We start from the raw sequence: 14,132 nt of genomic DNA on the forward strand, positions 1-14,132 counted from the left end.
TTAACCTCCAATGTCCTCTCCTCAGAGAGGTGGTCTTTATCTGACAGTCCTAACTGCATACCTCTCCCATTACCTTCAATTATAATTCATTTTTCCTTCTTAATACTTCTCAGGATCAGTAACTACCCCATCCCCATTTCTTTCTGTTTTAATTTATTGTGCATCCCTCACACTAGAAAGTAGAGAGTAAGCTCCCCTAGGGTGAGAAGGGTGTCTCTTGTTTTACTCTAGCACAGGGCCTGCCACAAAGTAAGCTGGGATGAAACCGTGTCAGTTGAGTCAGTAGAAGGACCCATGATGTCTTAGATAAATTCTCATTCAGCACAATGATCTGATAACCAGGATGGACTGCGTATCTTATTAGGTCTCCAGGACATCTATCCTGAGATGGGTGTATGTTATATCCCATACATTCATGTATACTTTTTCCTTTAGTGCACCATAAGCCTCCTGGGTAGAGATTCATCCTTACAACAAAGTTGTTTTATAGTTTAGCACTTTTAACACTAGGCATGGATCTTTGCATGAAGGCACCACTTTTAATATTTCATTGGAAGCTAGCTAGACTATGGTAAGGCCACGCCAACAACTTTTTCTAGAAATTGAATCTATTGTGCATGTGGAAGAAAGAGTGTGTGTTTGATACAAAGTCTCTAAGACTTGTAAAACCACAGGGATAACATCCCTCCTCTGTGTCTGCCAACAGGTACAAGTCAGCAGCAGTGGCTGCCAGCATCATCAGGCGCTCCCACCCCTTGACCCCTGCCTAGAGGCTGGTGGGCTGGATCGACCACATCCTCCAGACAGGAGGTGCAGCCCACTTCAAGCCCCACGGCCTGCAGCAGCCATGGTATGAGCAGTACCTGCTGGATGTCATCTTGTTCCTGCTGGTGGTCACCCTGGGCACCCTGTGGCTCGGTGGGAAGCTGCTGAGCATAATGGCCAGGTGGCTGTGTGGGGCCAGGAAGCTGAAGAAGACCTGATGGAGTTGCAGCCTTGATGAGGGTTAGGGGAGCCACTGGTTCTAGGCTTTCTCCAGCATAGGACAGCCCTGTTATCTTCCTCATCATGGAACCTTAGGGTGGAGCCCAGTATCTCCTCGCTATTTCCTCCTCTGTATAGAAATTCTTAGGAAATAATTTACAATTGTTTTAAAATTTGTGGTGAAATATATATTATATAAAATTTTCCTATTTAACTATTAAATGTACAGTCATTGACTTTAGTGTCACTACCACTCATCCCAGAAGTGTTCTTAGTATTCGAAACTCAAACTTAATGCATATCAAACAGTAAACACTCATAAACTTGTCCCCATCCCCGACTGCCATTCTCCAAGCTCCTGCCACCCCCAGTTCTACTTTCTGTGTCTGTAAATTTGATCTCAGCTTCTTGAGTTGCTTCTCATCAATGGCCTCCTCACTCAGACCCAGAACTGCAGCAGATGGCCTTGTCTTCCTCCCCAGTCCCTGTCCTTAGACACGTAGCCCTGCTTACGTCACTTTGCTGTCTGGACACTTCTCATTCTCTCTTACCTTTCTCCATCCTCACTTTTTATGTTATGACCATAAGAGATGGACCAGTTCTTCCATTTTGGGTCTTCCTCTCTTGCATTTCCTTCTCACCTTGCTTCCAAGCTTAGGAAGCCTGACCACTGTCCTGCAGTTAGACAGGGGTGGCCTTCCAGGGACATCAGTTGTGGTCATTGTGCCTAGCCTCCTACTAAAAGCACCTCCTTTGCTAGTCAGGCCTGGAGTTTGTCTTTGGGCCACAGCTGATGCTGTGGTTTTTACTTCCCACAATTTACTTCTCAAGTTTCCACACTTAAAAAAGTAGTCATGGTGACCTTAAGTGCATATCCCAAACCTCCTCATGAGGCTCTTGGCCTCAAGTTGAATGACTATAGTCATTCCCAAGATTTTGTTGATTTAGCAGGCATCTATCTGCCACCTGAATGTGTCAGAGAGTAACCCCCTATATATAGGAATTACATTCAGTTCTTAGCAACATACATGAGAAAAAGTGTGTTTTAACCACCAGGTTTTTCTTTGTTTGCTGTTTGTTTTTTTGGTGAGGGCTGGTGTGTTGGTTCCATCTTATTGTGTGCAGCTCTCACTCCCCTCTTTTTTTTTTTTTTTTTTTTTTGAATTCTGCATCTCCTTTATTAGACTGCAGGCTTCCTCTGTGGAAGATTCCTTTTATAATATATTTTACTTTTAAAGGGTTCTATGCTCTTATTTGTTTTGGCTCTTTCAAATTAAATTAAATTACTCCTTAAAAGTTTCAAAAGTATGGTACCTTGTAGATATAACACAGTGAAGGAAACAGTAGATATAAGAGATGGCCCCAGATCCATAGCTTTTGATTGCTCAATAATTCTGGGAGTGTGCCCACATTTGAAATAATTTAAATGGAGGCCGAAGCAGCTACTACCAATACCCTCTGAAGAAATGGGAAGAGGGCCATGCTTGCCAAAATTATGATAGGATTTTATAGGTAGAATGTGAGTGTCTTGTGTTTACCAAATTCTGTGAGTTCTCGTGCTGCACAATGTCACTTACAGCCCCAAGCACATCACATGAAGACTTGTGTGTGTGTGTTTGTGTATATGTGTGTGTTATTAAAGGTTTTATTTCTGTAAATTTTTAAAAATGCTTATTTATGTATTTTGAGAGAGAGAGAGAGAGAGAGAGAGAGAGAGAGAGAGAGAAAGTGAGCGACAGCACATAAGCTAGGGAGGGGCAGAAAGAGAGGGAGAGAGAGGATCCCAAGCAAGCTTGGCACTGTAGGCACAGAGCTCAACATGGGGCTTGTTTCCATGAACTATGAGATCAGGACCTGAACTGAAAAGAGTGGAACTCTCAACCGCTAGGCCACCTAGTCACTCCTATTTCTGTAATTCTTATGAAATATCTGAAATTTGTTTTTAGCCATAGTTCCTTGACAGGCAGACCTGAAGCTCTCTCTGTGCTGTGATTAGAAAGACTAGCCAAGATTTCTTTACCTCATAATCAACAAAGAAACATAAGGATGATGCTTCCAGCTGGTGACTCCCTTTCCCGCTGCCACCACATCATCCTCTCTGATCACTTGCGACTCAGTGGTGCCAAGTCTGTGACTGGTGCTTCCTGGGTTCACCTCCATCCAACGCATCTGAACAAAGAGAGCCAGTGAGCGGGATGATGCCTCCAGTCTAGATCCACTGAGATCTTCTCCATTAGGCTGAATGTCTGCATGGCCTTGATAATGAGACAGCCGATCTTATCGTTCCCTGATTCAGATCTTTTGCTGGATCTCATTGTATGGAATAAAAGTTCTCTGTGATTTGTATCTGGCTACCATGCCAGGTGCATCTTGAAAACTCTGAAATAGACCCACCCAGACATGCTCAGTTGTTTTCTGACAAATTTCTTCAGAAAATTGTACTGGAACAACTGATATCTGAATGGTCTTTGATATTTATTCAATGGCATACACAGAAGGACATTGACTGTTACTGTACACCATATACAAAAATTAACTCAAAGTGTATCATCAACCTAAATGTAAACACTGACACTAGAACATTCTCAAAGAAAATCATTGTAGTCTGATGTAGATTTATTATTTAGATCCCACAAGCTCACATCATAAAAGAAAGACATTTGATAAATTGTATTTTATCAAAATGACCAACTTTCACTCTTCTAGAGACATGCATGAGAAGATAAGTATATAAGCCATAAACTGGGAGAAGGTATTGCAGCACATTTTTCAGACAAAGAGCTTATATCTAGAATATCCAAACAAATCTTACAACTGGTACAACCATGGAGAAAAAAGTTTGAACACACCCTTCGCTAGAAAAGATATGTAAGTGGCCAATAATCACGTGAAAAGTACTGGAAACATTAGTCATTAGAGAAATGCAAAGTAAAACCACAGTATCACAGAACGTGTAGTAGGCTGGCTAAAATTAAAAATACTGACCATATCAATAGTGAGCAAGAGGACAGAGTAACTGGAGCTCACCCCCATTCCATTGCTGAGGGGAATGTGAAATGATAAAGCGACATAGGAAGATCACTCTGCAGTTTCTCAGTTAGGCACACACTTGCCAAATGACCCAGCCATTCTACTTCTGATATTTACTCAAGTTCATGAAAACATGTGTCTGAAAATCTGTACACAAATGTTCAGAGGAGCTTTATTTATAATAGCCCCAGATAAGAAAAATCTACATACCCATCAACAGGTGAATGGAATGACATTTATGTTATATCCATATAATGAATGCAATTATAGAAAATATACTTAAAAATTGATTTGAAAATCTCGGTGTGTGAGATATGTTTTTAAGTGTATTTCTAATTTGACCTTTAAAATGGTGTATTTATGAATTATTGTTGCATTTGAATATAATTATAAATGTAAACACATTTTAATAATTTCTAAAATAGTAGCACTAGTACTGTTTTGATGAAGGAGGAGATATATATGTGAAGGAATTGGAATTCCTTCCTGGAGAATCAGAGGAGTAATGATAAACCAATTAAGGGATCAGGTTCTCATACTCAGATTTAATCCAAGTTTATTTTGTGAGTGAGACTTGAAGTCTCCCCATAATTATAACATAACACATGAGAAATGATAATCACAGGCAAAATATTTAAATCTAATATTTATTTTTTGGTCTTTAATGGGCATGAAACATATAAGACACTATACATAACACACTATAAGGATCTACATATAAAATACGTATATTTGGAAGTACTTTTTAAGATGCTGAAGTGAAGTTCAATCTATCATTTATGTTTCCTTTCATTATGTTGTGATTCTTTCACTTATGTGTTTCTACATTACCTCCAACCATGATCACATATTGATTCTTTGTGTGCCTAGCTACACTAAATGCTCTATTAATGTGATTTTCCCCAATGTCAATTTTCTGTTGTTTGGTTTATCACATCCTAAGTGGAGGCTCTGTAAGATGGTTATTTGTTTAAGTGTCAACCAATTATCTGTGGAAAAAGGGGTAAATGGAATTACTTGTTGTCTTAAGCAAACTTCTACTTAAGGAACCAGCTATTTCTGAAAAGCAGATTTCATATTTTGAATGTCCTTAAGATGAGTGCATTTTACCCAGTTCAACAATTTGATTCAGCCAACACTGACAGATTTCATGTCTGTAAAAGGCATCAGACTGGGCATTTTGGAGGATGCAGATTCTAAGCTGCAAGAGGGTTCAGCAGGCCTAGGGCAGGGCAGCAGGCCAGGGTAGAACCTTAGTCTAGAAGAGGATTCAGAGGATCCTGACTACAGTTTGGTGGAGAAGGGAATCTTTGTCACATTGTGCCATGTTGTACCTCTGTTATCAGTGACCACAGTGTCCTCTCTCAGAAATGCCATTCTGCTCTTGTGGGGACAAAAAGCCTCTACATGTTCTTCCTACCAAACTTTATTGTGTTCACATTAGTGTAGCTGCACTTGATTTTAACAGAGTTCATTGCATATCCTCTTTTGAAGCATTTTTCTTACTGTATTGAAAATACTTCACACTTGTAGAAATGGACAGAAGACATAAACAGACAGTTCTTCAAAGAGGACATCCAGATGGCCTACAGGCACATGAAACGATGCTCAACATCACTCATCATCAGGGAAACACAAATCAAAACCACACTGAGATACCACCTCACACCAGTCAGAGTGGCTAAAATGAACAAATCAAGAGACTATAGATTCTGGCGAGGGTGTGGAGAGATGGGCACCCTCCTACACTGTTGGTGGCAATGTAAACTGGTGCAGCCGCTCTGGAAAGCAGTGTGGCGGTTCCTCAAAAAACTATCCATAGAACTCCCTTATGACCCAGCAATAGCACTGCTAGGGATTTACCCAAGGGATACAGAAGTGCTGATGCATAGGAGCACATGTACCCCAATGTTCATAGCAGCACTGTCAACAATAGCCAATCATGGAAAAAGCCTAAATGTCCATCACCTGATGAATGGATCAAGAAGATGTGGTATATATATATACAATGGAGTACTACATGACAATGAGGATGAATGAAATATGGCCATTTGAAGCAAAGAGGATGGACCTTGAGGGTGTCATGCTGAGTGAAATAAATCAGGCAGAGAAGGACAGAAACCATATGTTTGCACTCATAGGTCTAGCAGGAAAACAGGAGAAACCTAATGGAGGACCATGGGGAGAGGAAGGGGGAAAGAGAGTTGGGGAGAGAGAGGGATGCAAAATTTGAGAGACTACTGAATGCTGAAAACGAACTGAGGGTTGAAAGGGGAGGGGGGAAAAGAGGTGGTGGTGATGGAGGAGGGCACTTGTGGGGAAGAGCACTGGGTGTTGTATGGAAACCAATTTGACAATAAACTGCTTAAAAAAATACTTCATACTTGTGTCTCTCAATTTAGAAATTCCAAGACCGTAAGAATCAGGGACTGGGTTCCTTTTATCTTGTTGTATGGCACATTGTGTGGTTGCTTGAACAAAGAATGCTGAGATGACTGGACAATCTTTTAGAAAAAGGTCAATATTTGATCAATATCTCATCCATATCTAAAAGTAAATTCTCAGTACAGTAGACATTTAATATTAAAGAAATGACAACATACTGAGTCTGAAAATAAGGTGTGTGTATGGAATTACTATGGAGTGACCTTGACCTATGTGTATGGAATGACTTTCAATATGTATTAAATATCCTGAAGCAACCAAGAAAAGTTAAGTAATTTAACTAATTTGACAATAGTAAAATATTTTTACATGGGTAATCACCACAAGTAGAAAAATACCATTAAAAAAGTTGAATAAGTGTATTCATAATTTTCATCACAGAGAGACGACTACTATTCCTAACATTTAAAAAATCTATTAAAATTGAGGAAGGAAGCTTGCTTGGTCCATGGACACATTGGGGTCATAGACACCTATAAACTACAACCAACGAGACAATTTAGACTAATGTTGACTGAATTCTAATCTGTTAAATAAGAAATAACACAGTCTAAAGATATAGTAAGCTCACTTTTTTTAAGTACAGAGAAAAAGGGAGAGGATAAAGATATAATTATATCTGCATGGCATAGCAAAAAGAAGCAGAAGGACAAAAACTCAGAATCATGTGACATATTTTTATAAGCTGCTTTTGAATAGCATGAAGGTTAAGGAAACAAACAATATGCCTATGGATTTCTGTGTTTCCATAGTTTGGGTTTCGTAGGCAAGTTATTATTTTTCATAACAAAATTCTATTTATAACAACGATAATGGAAGAGAATTTATTTATAAATAAATTCTATTTATATTATTTATAAATAAATTCTACTTATAACAAAAATAGAATACAAACAGGAACATGAATTCAAAATGTTTTCAAGTATGTAACATAATTGCATTGTACCAAAAAAAAAGGAGGGAGTGGAATTGTATTTTCAACACAGTACTTTGAATGTATGTCTTGTCAATCTAAAGAAAAAATGAACTGCAAACATCCAATTTTAGAGTCATCTATTTTTTGAGTAGTCTGTTGGTTAGGGCTGATTTTCACAGTCGATAGATTAGTACATGGTAAGCTTTTTTTCAGTGCGATTAAGCAAATGCATAAATATACCAAAGATTTTGAAAGAAGTTTCTTAAATTTAGAAGGGGAATTACTTACATGGAAACAAAGGACATTAAAATCACCTCTGTGGCAGTGTTGGAATTGAAGGTATCAGTATGGATACACATTTTTTCACAAACTGTATATAAACAAGGTGATATAGATATACAATATTTATAGCCATCCCTGTATTTATGTATTTCATAACTGTCCACTGAAAAGGGATTATGAGCAGCAGTGCCTCATTAGTAATGAGCGCTTCTGCAAACCATATCTATTTTTTAAAAATACCATTAGGTGTCTTTGAAAATGGAAGATTTTAAGACAGAAACAAAAAAATATGAGTGGAGTCTGGAAACTGTGTGCAAGAAAGATAAAGTTCCAAAATGGTTGAGTTTCCAGAGTAGCAACCCAATAAATGATAATAGTAAGAGATAATAGCTCACTGAATAAATATAGAAAGATGAATAAATAATGATAGTAAATTGATACAGATAGAAAATATCTAGATGATACATAGATGAGAGTAGATAGAGACAAAGGGAAAGGTTCTATAACAATACTATGCCACATAAAAAAAACTAAAGAAAAATGCAGTTAAAATTCACTAATTGGCCACCATGAGGTAAGAAACAGATGATAAAATGAGTGAGTGAAATTTGATTGGAACAGAAGATTTACACAGTTCCAAAATGTCTCCCAACATCTTATTTCCTAATTATAGGGTAAGCAAAAATGTCAGCTTTACAGTCAAGAATTGTGATGAACACCACCTTAAATAAGGGATAGCGTTATCACCTCTAGTGATTGGACCATCTGACATCATGTGCTGCCCCTTGAGATTCATTGAGATGGAATTGACACCATGTTTGGAGTATTCCCACCAAACTCCCTAGGAAGCTGAAGTATAATGAGGAAACATCAAACAAACCCAATTTGGGATCCCTCATAGAAAATAAACAGCATGAACTCTTAAAATATCAATGACATGAAAGATAAAGGTTTGAGAAACCAGTTCTACTAAAGGAGATGAAATAGACATGATAACTAAGTGCAACGTGTACTCCTGAGTTGGCTCCTGCACCAGAAAATTCATATCACAACATAGGCTATTATTTGCACAAGTGGAGGGATTGAAATAAGGTTAGACATGGGTCTGAGTCACCTGGAGGTGGACCTATCTTGGAAGTGACATCCTGAGGTCTCTATCATTCCTGGGTCAGAGTATCTTCTCTAGGGAGAGTGTGGTGATTACAAGGGCAGAGAGGGGTTAAGGAGAGCTCACTAACCCTTCCTTCCTGCTGCCTTGGGTCAGCTAGGGTGAGGACCTAACGCCTGTGTAGCAAGCACCCAGGAGGAGGAGCAGAAGGGCCAGAAGTGACAAACAGAAGAGAAAACAGGCTCCACCTCTTACCTCTTCCCAAGCTCATTGCCAGCACATTTCCTTGGCTGCCAGGGCAGCCTGAGCCCCAGGGCACGAAGGTCACTGTGCGGACACAGTCACAGAACATAGGGCTCTGGGCACCAGGCTGGAGTCTGCAGCTGGTGCTAGAGTGAGCATGGAGCGGCAGCAGGCGCTGCTGCTAGCTGGCTTCTTTCTGCCTGGGTTCCTGCTCTCTGAGGCCGCCAAAATTCTGACTGCATTTGCACTAGGTGAGTGCTTAGCTGGAGAATCAGAACCAGGTTACATCCTAGGCACACGTGCCAGGGCTCAGTCACACAGCCTTAGGTCAAAGGATCATTCCATGTGGCATTACAGACAGGGCTAGGGTCCCAGTCTAGAGTAAGGAGGGTGTGAGAGGTCTGTGGGGTAGAATGGGATCCCTACTGCTGGGATGGGAAAGTTAGTTTGGGGCTAACAGCAGGTTCCCTCCCTCTTTTTGTATTTACTCTGGAGGTGCTTCCCATTCTACGTTGTTTGAATCAGAATTTAAATCTAGTGCTGAGCGAGAAACCATGAGCTGCCCACTCCAGGGCATGGCAGGGACTTTCAGAGGCACATCCTTAAAATGTCAGGGTGTGCAGCAGTTGCTAGTAGAAAATGGAAAGTGAGGTCAGTTTCAGGCTCTTGGAGGCTAAGGACAGGGGCTGCTGGGGGCAGCAGCACTAACTGGGCTGTTTCATTAATGGGAAACCTGGAGAACTGATTGGGCAGAGGAGGGGGCCCAGGCAAGTTCTTGGTCCCCTCTCTCTTTTGCCCTTACTGCTGGAAGGTTTTGAAGGACAGTGAAGCAGTTAATTTTTGTGAACCCAGTTGTGATGCCTTTACTTTTGCCCCAAAGGGAACAGAAGGAGAACAGGGACATTTATTAGGAAAAAAAAGGTTTCAGAGGTGGAGTTTTTCGGAAGACTATTTTGAATTCATTTTGACAGGATAGTGGATCTGCCCTGCCCTGCCTCTGCCCCAGAATGCACTGGGCTCACCAAGACCCTCAGGAATGGCTGCCCCTGCGGAAGCCTTTCCCCCTTCTTTCCTCCCTCCCTCCCTCCCTCCCTCCCTTCCTCCCTTCCTTCCTTCCTTCCTTCCTTCCTTCCTCCCTCCCTCCCTCGCTTCCTTCCTTGCTTCCTCCCTCCCTTCCTTCCTTCCTTCCTTCCTTCCTTCCTTCCTTCCTTCCTTCCTTCCTTCCTTCCTTCCTTCCTCTCTTCTCTCTTTTCCCATCTCTCTCTTTCCCTGTTCTTTGTTTCTTGCTTGCTTGGTTGCTAGCTTGCTTTTTAAATTCAAGTTAGTTAACATACAGTGCAGTTTTGGCTTCAGGAGTAGAACCCAGTGATTCATTTCTAACATATGACAGCCACTGCTCAATCCAAAAAGTACCCCTCTAGCCCATTACCCACGTAATCCACATCCCCACCTACCTCCCCTCTGGAAACCCTCTGTATTTAGAGGGTTTTGTTTGTCCTCTGTATTTAGAGTCTCTCATAGTTTTCCTCCCTCTCTGTTTTTATATTATTTTTCCTTCCTTTTCTCTATGTTCGTCTGTTGTGTTTCTCAAATTCCTCATATAAGTGATATCATATAATTGTCTTTTTCTGACTCCTTTTGCTTAGCTTAATACACTCTAGTTCCATCCACATTGTTGCAAATGGCAAGATTTCATTCTTTTTCATCATTGATTAGTATTGCATTTGTGTGTGTTTGTGTCTGTGTGTGTGTATGACATGGTATACATATAGCATGTTATCTTTATTTGTGAATAAGTTAATGGACATTTAGCTCTATACATAATTTTGCGATGGAAATTATTGATAGTGCTGCTATAAACATTGGGGTGCATGTGGCTCTTCAAATCAGCAGTTTTGTATACTTTGGATAAATTCCTAGGTACAATTGCTGGGTCATAGGATAGTTCTATTTTTATTTATTTTTATTTTTTTAAACAGAGAATATCTACAACGATGCTTTACTGTATCTTTACATTTTTTTTAAATTTATTTTTGAGAGAGAGAGAGAGAGAGCAGGGGAAGGGCAAAGGGAGAAGGAGACACAGAATCGGAAGCAGGCTCTGAGTTACCAGAATAGATCCCCATGCAGGGCCCGAGCCCACGATCTGTGATATCACAGGGTAGTTTTATTTTTAATTTTTTTGAGGAATCTCTATACTATTATTCAGTGCGGCTGCACCTGTTTGCATTCAGACCAACAGTGTAAAATGGTTCCCCTTTTTTGCATCCTCACCAACATTGGTTGTATCCTGAGTTGTTAATTTTAGCCATTCTGACAGGTGTGAAGTGGTATCTCATTGTTTTGATTTGTATTTCCCTGATGATATATGATGTTGGGCATTTTTTCATGTGTCTGTTAGCCATCTGGATGTCTTTGGAAAAGTGTCAATTTGTGTCTTCTGCCCATTTCTTCACTGGATTATTTGTTTTTGGGTTTTGAGTTTGATGAGTTCTTTATAGATTTTGAATACTAAATCTTTATCTGATACCTCATTTACAAATATCTTCTCCCATTATATTGGTTGCCTTTTAGTTTTCTTGACTGTTTCCTTTGTGTGTAAAATCTTTTTATCTTGATGAGGTTCCAAAAGTTCATTCTTGCTTTTATTACCTTTGGCTCTGAAGACATGTCAAGTAAGAAGTTGCTGTGCCCTAGGTCAGAGGGTTACTGCCTGTTTTCTCCTCTAGGATATTGATGGTTCCTTGTGTCACATTTAGGTCATTCGTCCATTTTGAATTTATTTTTGTGTATGGTGCAAAAAAGCGGTCCAGTTTCATTTATTCTTCTGCATGTTGCTGTCCAGTTCTCCCAGCACCATTTGCTAAAGAGACTGTCTTTTTTTCCATTGGATATGCTTTCCTGCTTTGTCAAAGATAAGTTGGCCAAATATTTGAAGGTCCATTTCCAGGTTCTCTATCCTATTCCATTGATCTATGTGTTTGTTTTTGTGCCAATACCATACTGTCTTGAAGTTTAAGCTTTGTAATACAGGTTAGAGTCCAGGATTGTGATGCCTCCAGCTTTGATTTTCTTTTTCAACATTACTTTGGCTATTCTAGGTCTTTAGTGGTTCCATACAAATTTTAGGATTGTTTGTTCTACCTCTGGGAGAAATGCCTGTGTTATTTTGATAGGGATTGCACTGAATGTGTAGATTTGGGTAGTATTGACAGTTTAACAATATTTGTTCTTTCAATCCATGAGCATGAAATGTTTTTCCCTTTCTTTGTGTCATCTCCAATTTCTTTCATAAGTGTTCCATAGTTTTCAGCATACAGATATTTCACACCTTTCTTAGTTTTATTCCTAGGTATCTTATGGTTTTTGGTGCAATTGTAAATGGGTCCAATTCCTTGAAATCTCTTTCCGCTGCTTCATTATTGTGTATAAAAATGCAACTAATTTCTGTACATTGATTTTATATCCTCCATCTTGCCTAAATTAATGTATTAGCTCTAGCAGTTTTTTGGTGGAGTCTTCAGGTTTTCCATGAAGAGTATCATGTCATTTGCAAATAGTGAAAGATTGACTTCTTCCTTGCTTATTTGGACTTCTTTTATTTCTTTTTGTTTTTGATTGCTGAGGCTAAGACTTGTAGTACTGTGTTCAAAAACAGTGGTGAGAGTGGACATCCCTATCTTGTTTTTGATCTTAGAGAGAAAGCTCTCATTTTTTTCTCCATTGAGGATGGTATTAGCAGGGGGTCTTTCATGTAGGGCTTTTATGATGTTAAGGTATGTTCCTTCTATCCTTACATTCTTGAGGGTTTTTCCAAGAAATGATGCTGCATTTTGTCAAATGTTTTTTCTGCATCTTTTGAAAGAATCATTTGGTTCTTATCCTTTCTTTTATTAATTTGATATATCATGTTGATTGGTTTGTGAATATTTAACTAGTCTTACAGCCCAGGAGTGAATCACAGCAGATCATGGTGAATAACTCTTTTGATGTACTGTTGAATTCAATTTGCTAATATCTTGATGAGATTTTTACATCCATGTTCATCAGGAATATTGGTCTGTAATTCTCCTTTTTAGTGGGGTCTTTGTCTAGGTTTGCAATCAAGGTGATGATGGCTTCATGGAATGAGTTTGAAAGTTTTCCTTACATGTCTATTTTTTGGAACAGTTTGAGGAGAACAAGTATTAACTCTTCTTTAACTATCTGTTAGAATTGCCCTGGGAAACCATCTGGCCCAGGACGCTTATTTGTTGGGAGATTTTTGACAACCAATTCCATTTCTTTGCTGGTTATGAGTCTGTTCAATTTTCTGTTTCTTCATCTTTGTGTTTTGGTAGAGGGTGCATGTCTAGGAATTTGTTCATTTCTTCCAGATTGTCCATTTTGTTGACATATAGTTTTCCATAGTATTCTCTTATAATTGTTTGTATTTCTGTGGTGTTGGTTATGATCACTCCACTTTTATTTGTGATTTTATCTGTTTGGATCCTCTCTCTTTTCTTTTTGAGAGGTCTGGCTCGGTGTTTTTCGATTTTGTTTATTTTCTCAAAGAGACAGCTCTTGGTTTCAGTGATCTGTTCTACTGTTTTTTTTTTTTTTTTAAATTCTATGTTGTTTATTCTGCTCTAATCTTTATTTTTTCCCTTCTTTTTCTGGTTTAGACTTAATTTGCTGCTCCTTTCCTAACTCCTTTAGGTGTAAGGTTAGGCTGTGTATTTGAGACCTTTATTGCTGCTTGTGATAGACCTGAATTACAATGTATTTTCCTCATAGTTCTGCCTTTGCTGCATTCCAAACGGTTTGAACAGTTGTGTCTTCATTTTCATTTTTTTCCATGTATTTTTAAACTGCTTCTTTTAATTGCCTGGTTGACCCACTCATTCTTTAGCAGGATGTTCCTTACCCTCAGTGTATTTGAGGGCTTTCCAAATTTTTTCTAGTGTTGATTTCAAGTTTCATGGCGTTGTGATCTGAAAATATGCATGGTATGATCTCAATCTTTTTGTACCTGTTGAAACCTGATTTGTGATCCAACATGTGAAATATTCTGGCAAATGTTCCATGTGCACTCAAGAAGGATGTGTACTCTGCTGCTTTATGCTGAAATGTTCTGAATATATC

At 39.2% G+C, this 14,132-nt stretch overlaps 2 protein-coding genes across 2 annotated transcripts in view; both read left to right on the top strand.

The window, feature by feature from the left end:
- Nucleotides 1-1,157, top strand: part of LOC115293218 (UDP-glucuronosyltransferase 3A1-like) — a 10,295-nt gene extending 9,138 nt beyond the window's left edge. Inside the window, 1 exon segment of the mRNA XM_029940999.1 lies at nt 707-1,157. Within this exon segment, the coding sequence (XP_029796859.1) occupies nt 707-983 (277 nt within the window). The 3' untranslated portion in view covers nt 984-1,157.
- An 8,008-nt stretch (nt 1,158-9,165) lies between these two features.
- The window catches only part of LOC115293542 (UDP-glucuronosyltransferase 3A1-like), a 32,549-nt gene continuing 27,582 nt past the window's right edge, over nt 9,166-14,132 (top strand). The window contains exons 1-2 of the mRNA XM_029941276.1: nt 9,166-9,259; nt 9,504-9,654. Coding sequence (XP_029797136.1) covers nt 9,166-9,259; nt 9,504-9,654 — 245 coding nt within the window. The remainder of the gene's footprint in view (nt 9,260-9,503; nt 9,655-14,132) is intronic.

The sequence above is a fragment of the Suricata suricatta genome, chromosome 6 (genome assembly GCF_006229205.1).
Source record: "Suricata suricatta isolate VVHF042 chromosome 6, meerkat_22Aug2017_6uvM2_HiC, whole genome shotgun sequence".
NCBI lineage: Eukaryota > Metazoa > Chordata > Mammalia > Carnivora > Herpestidae > Suricata > Suricata suricatta.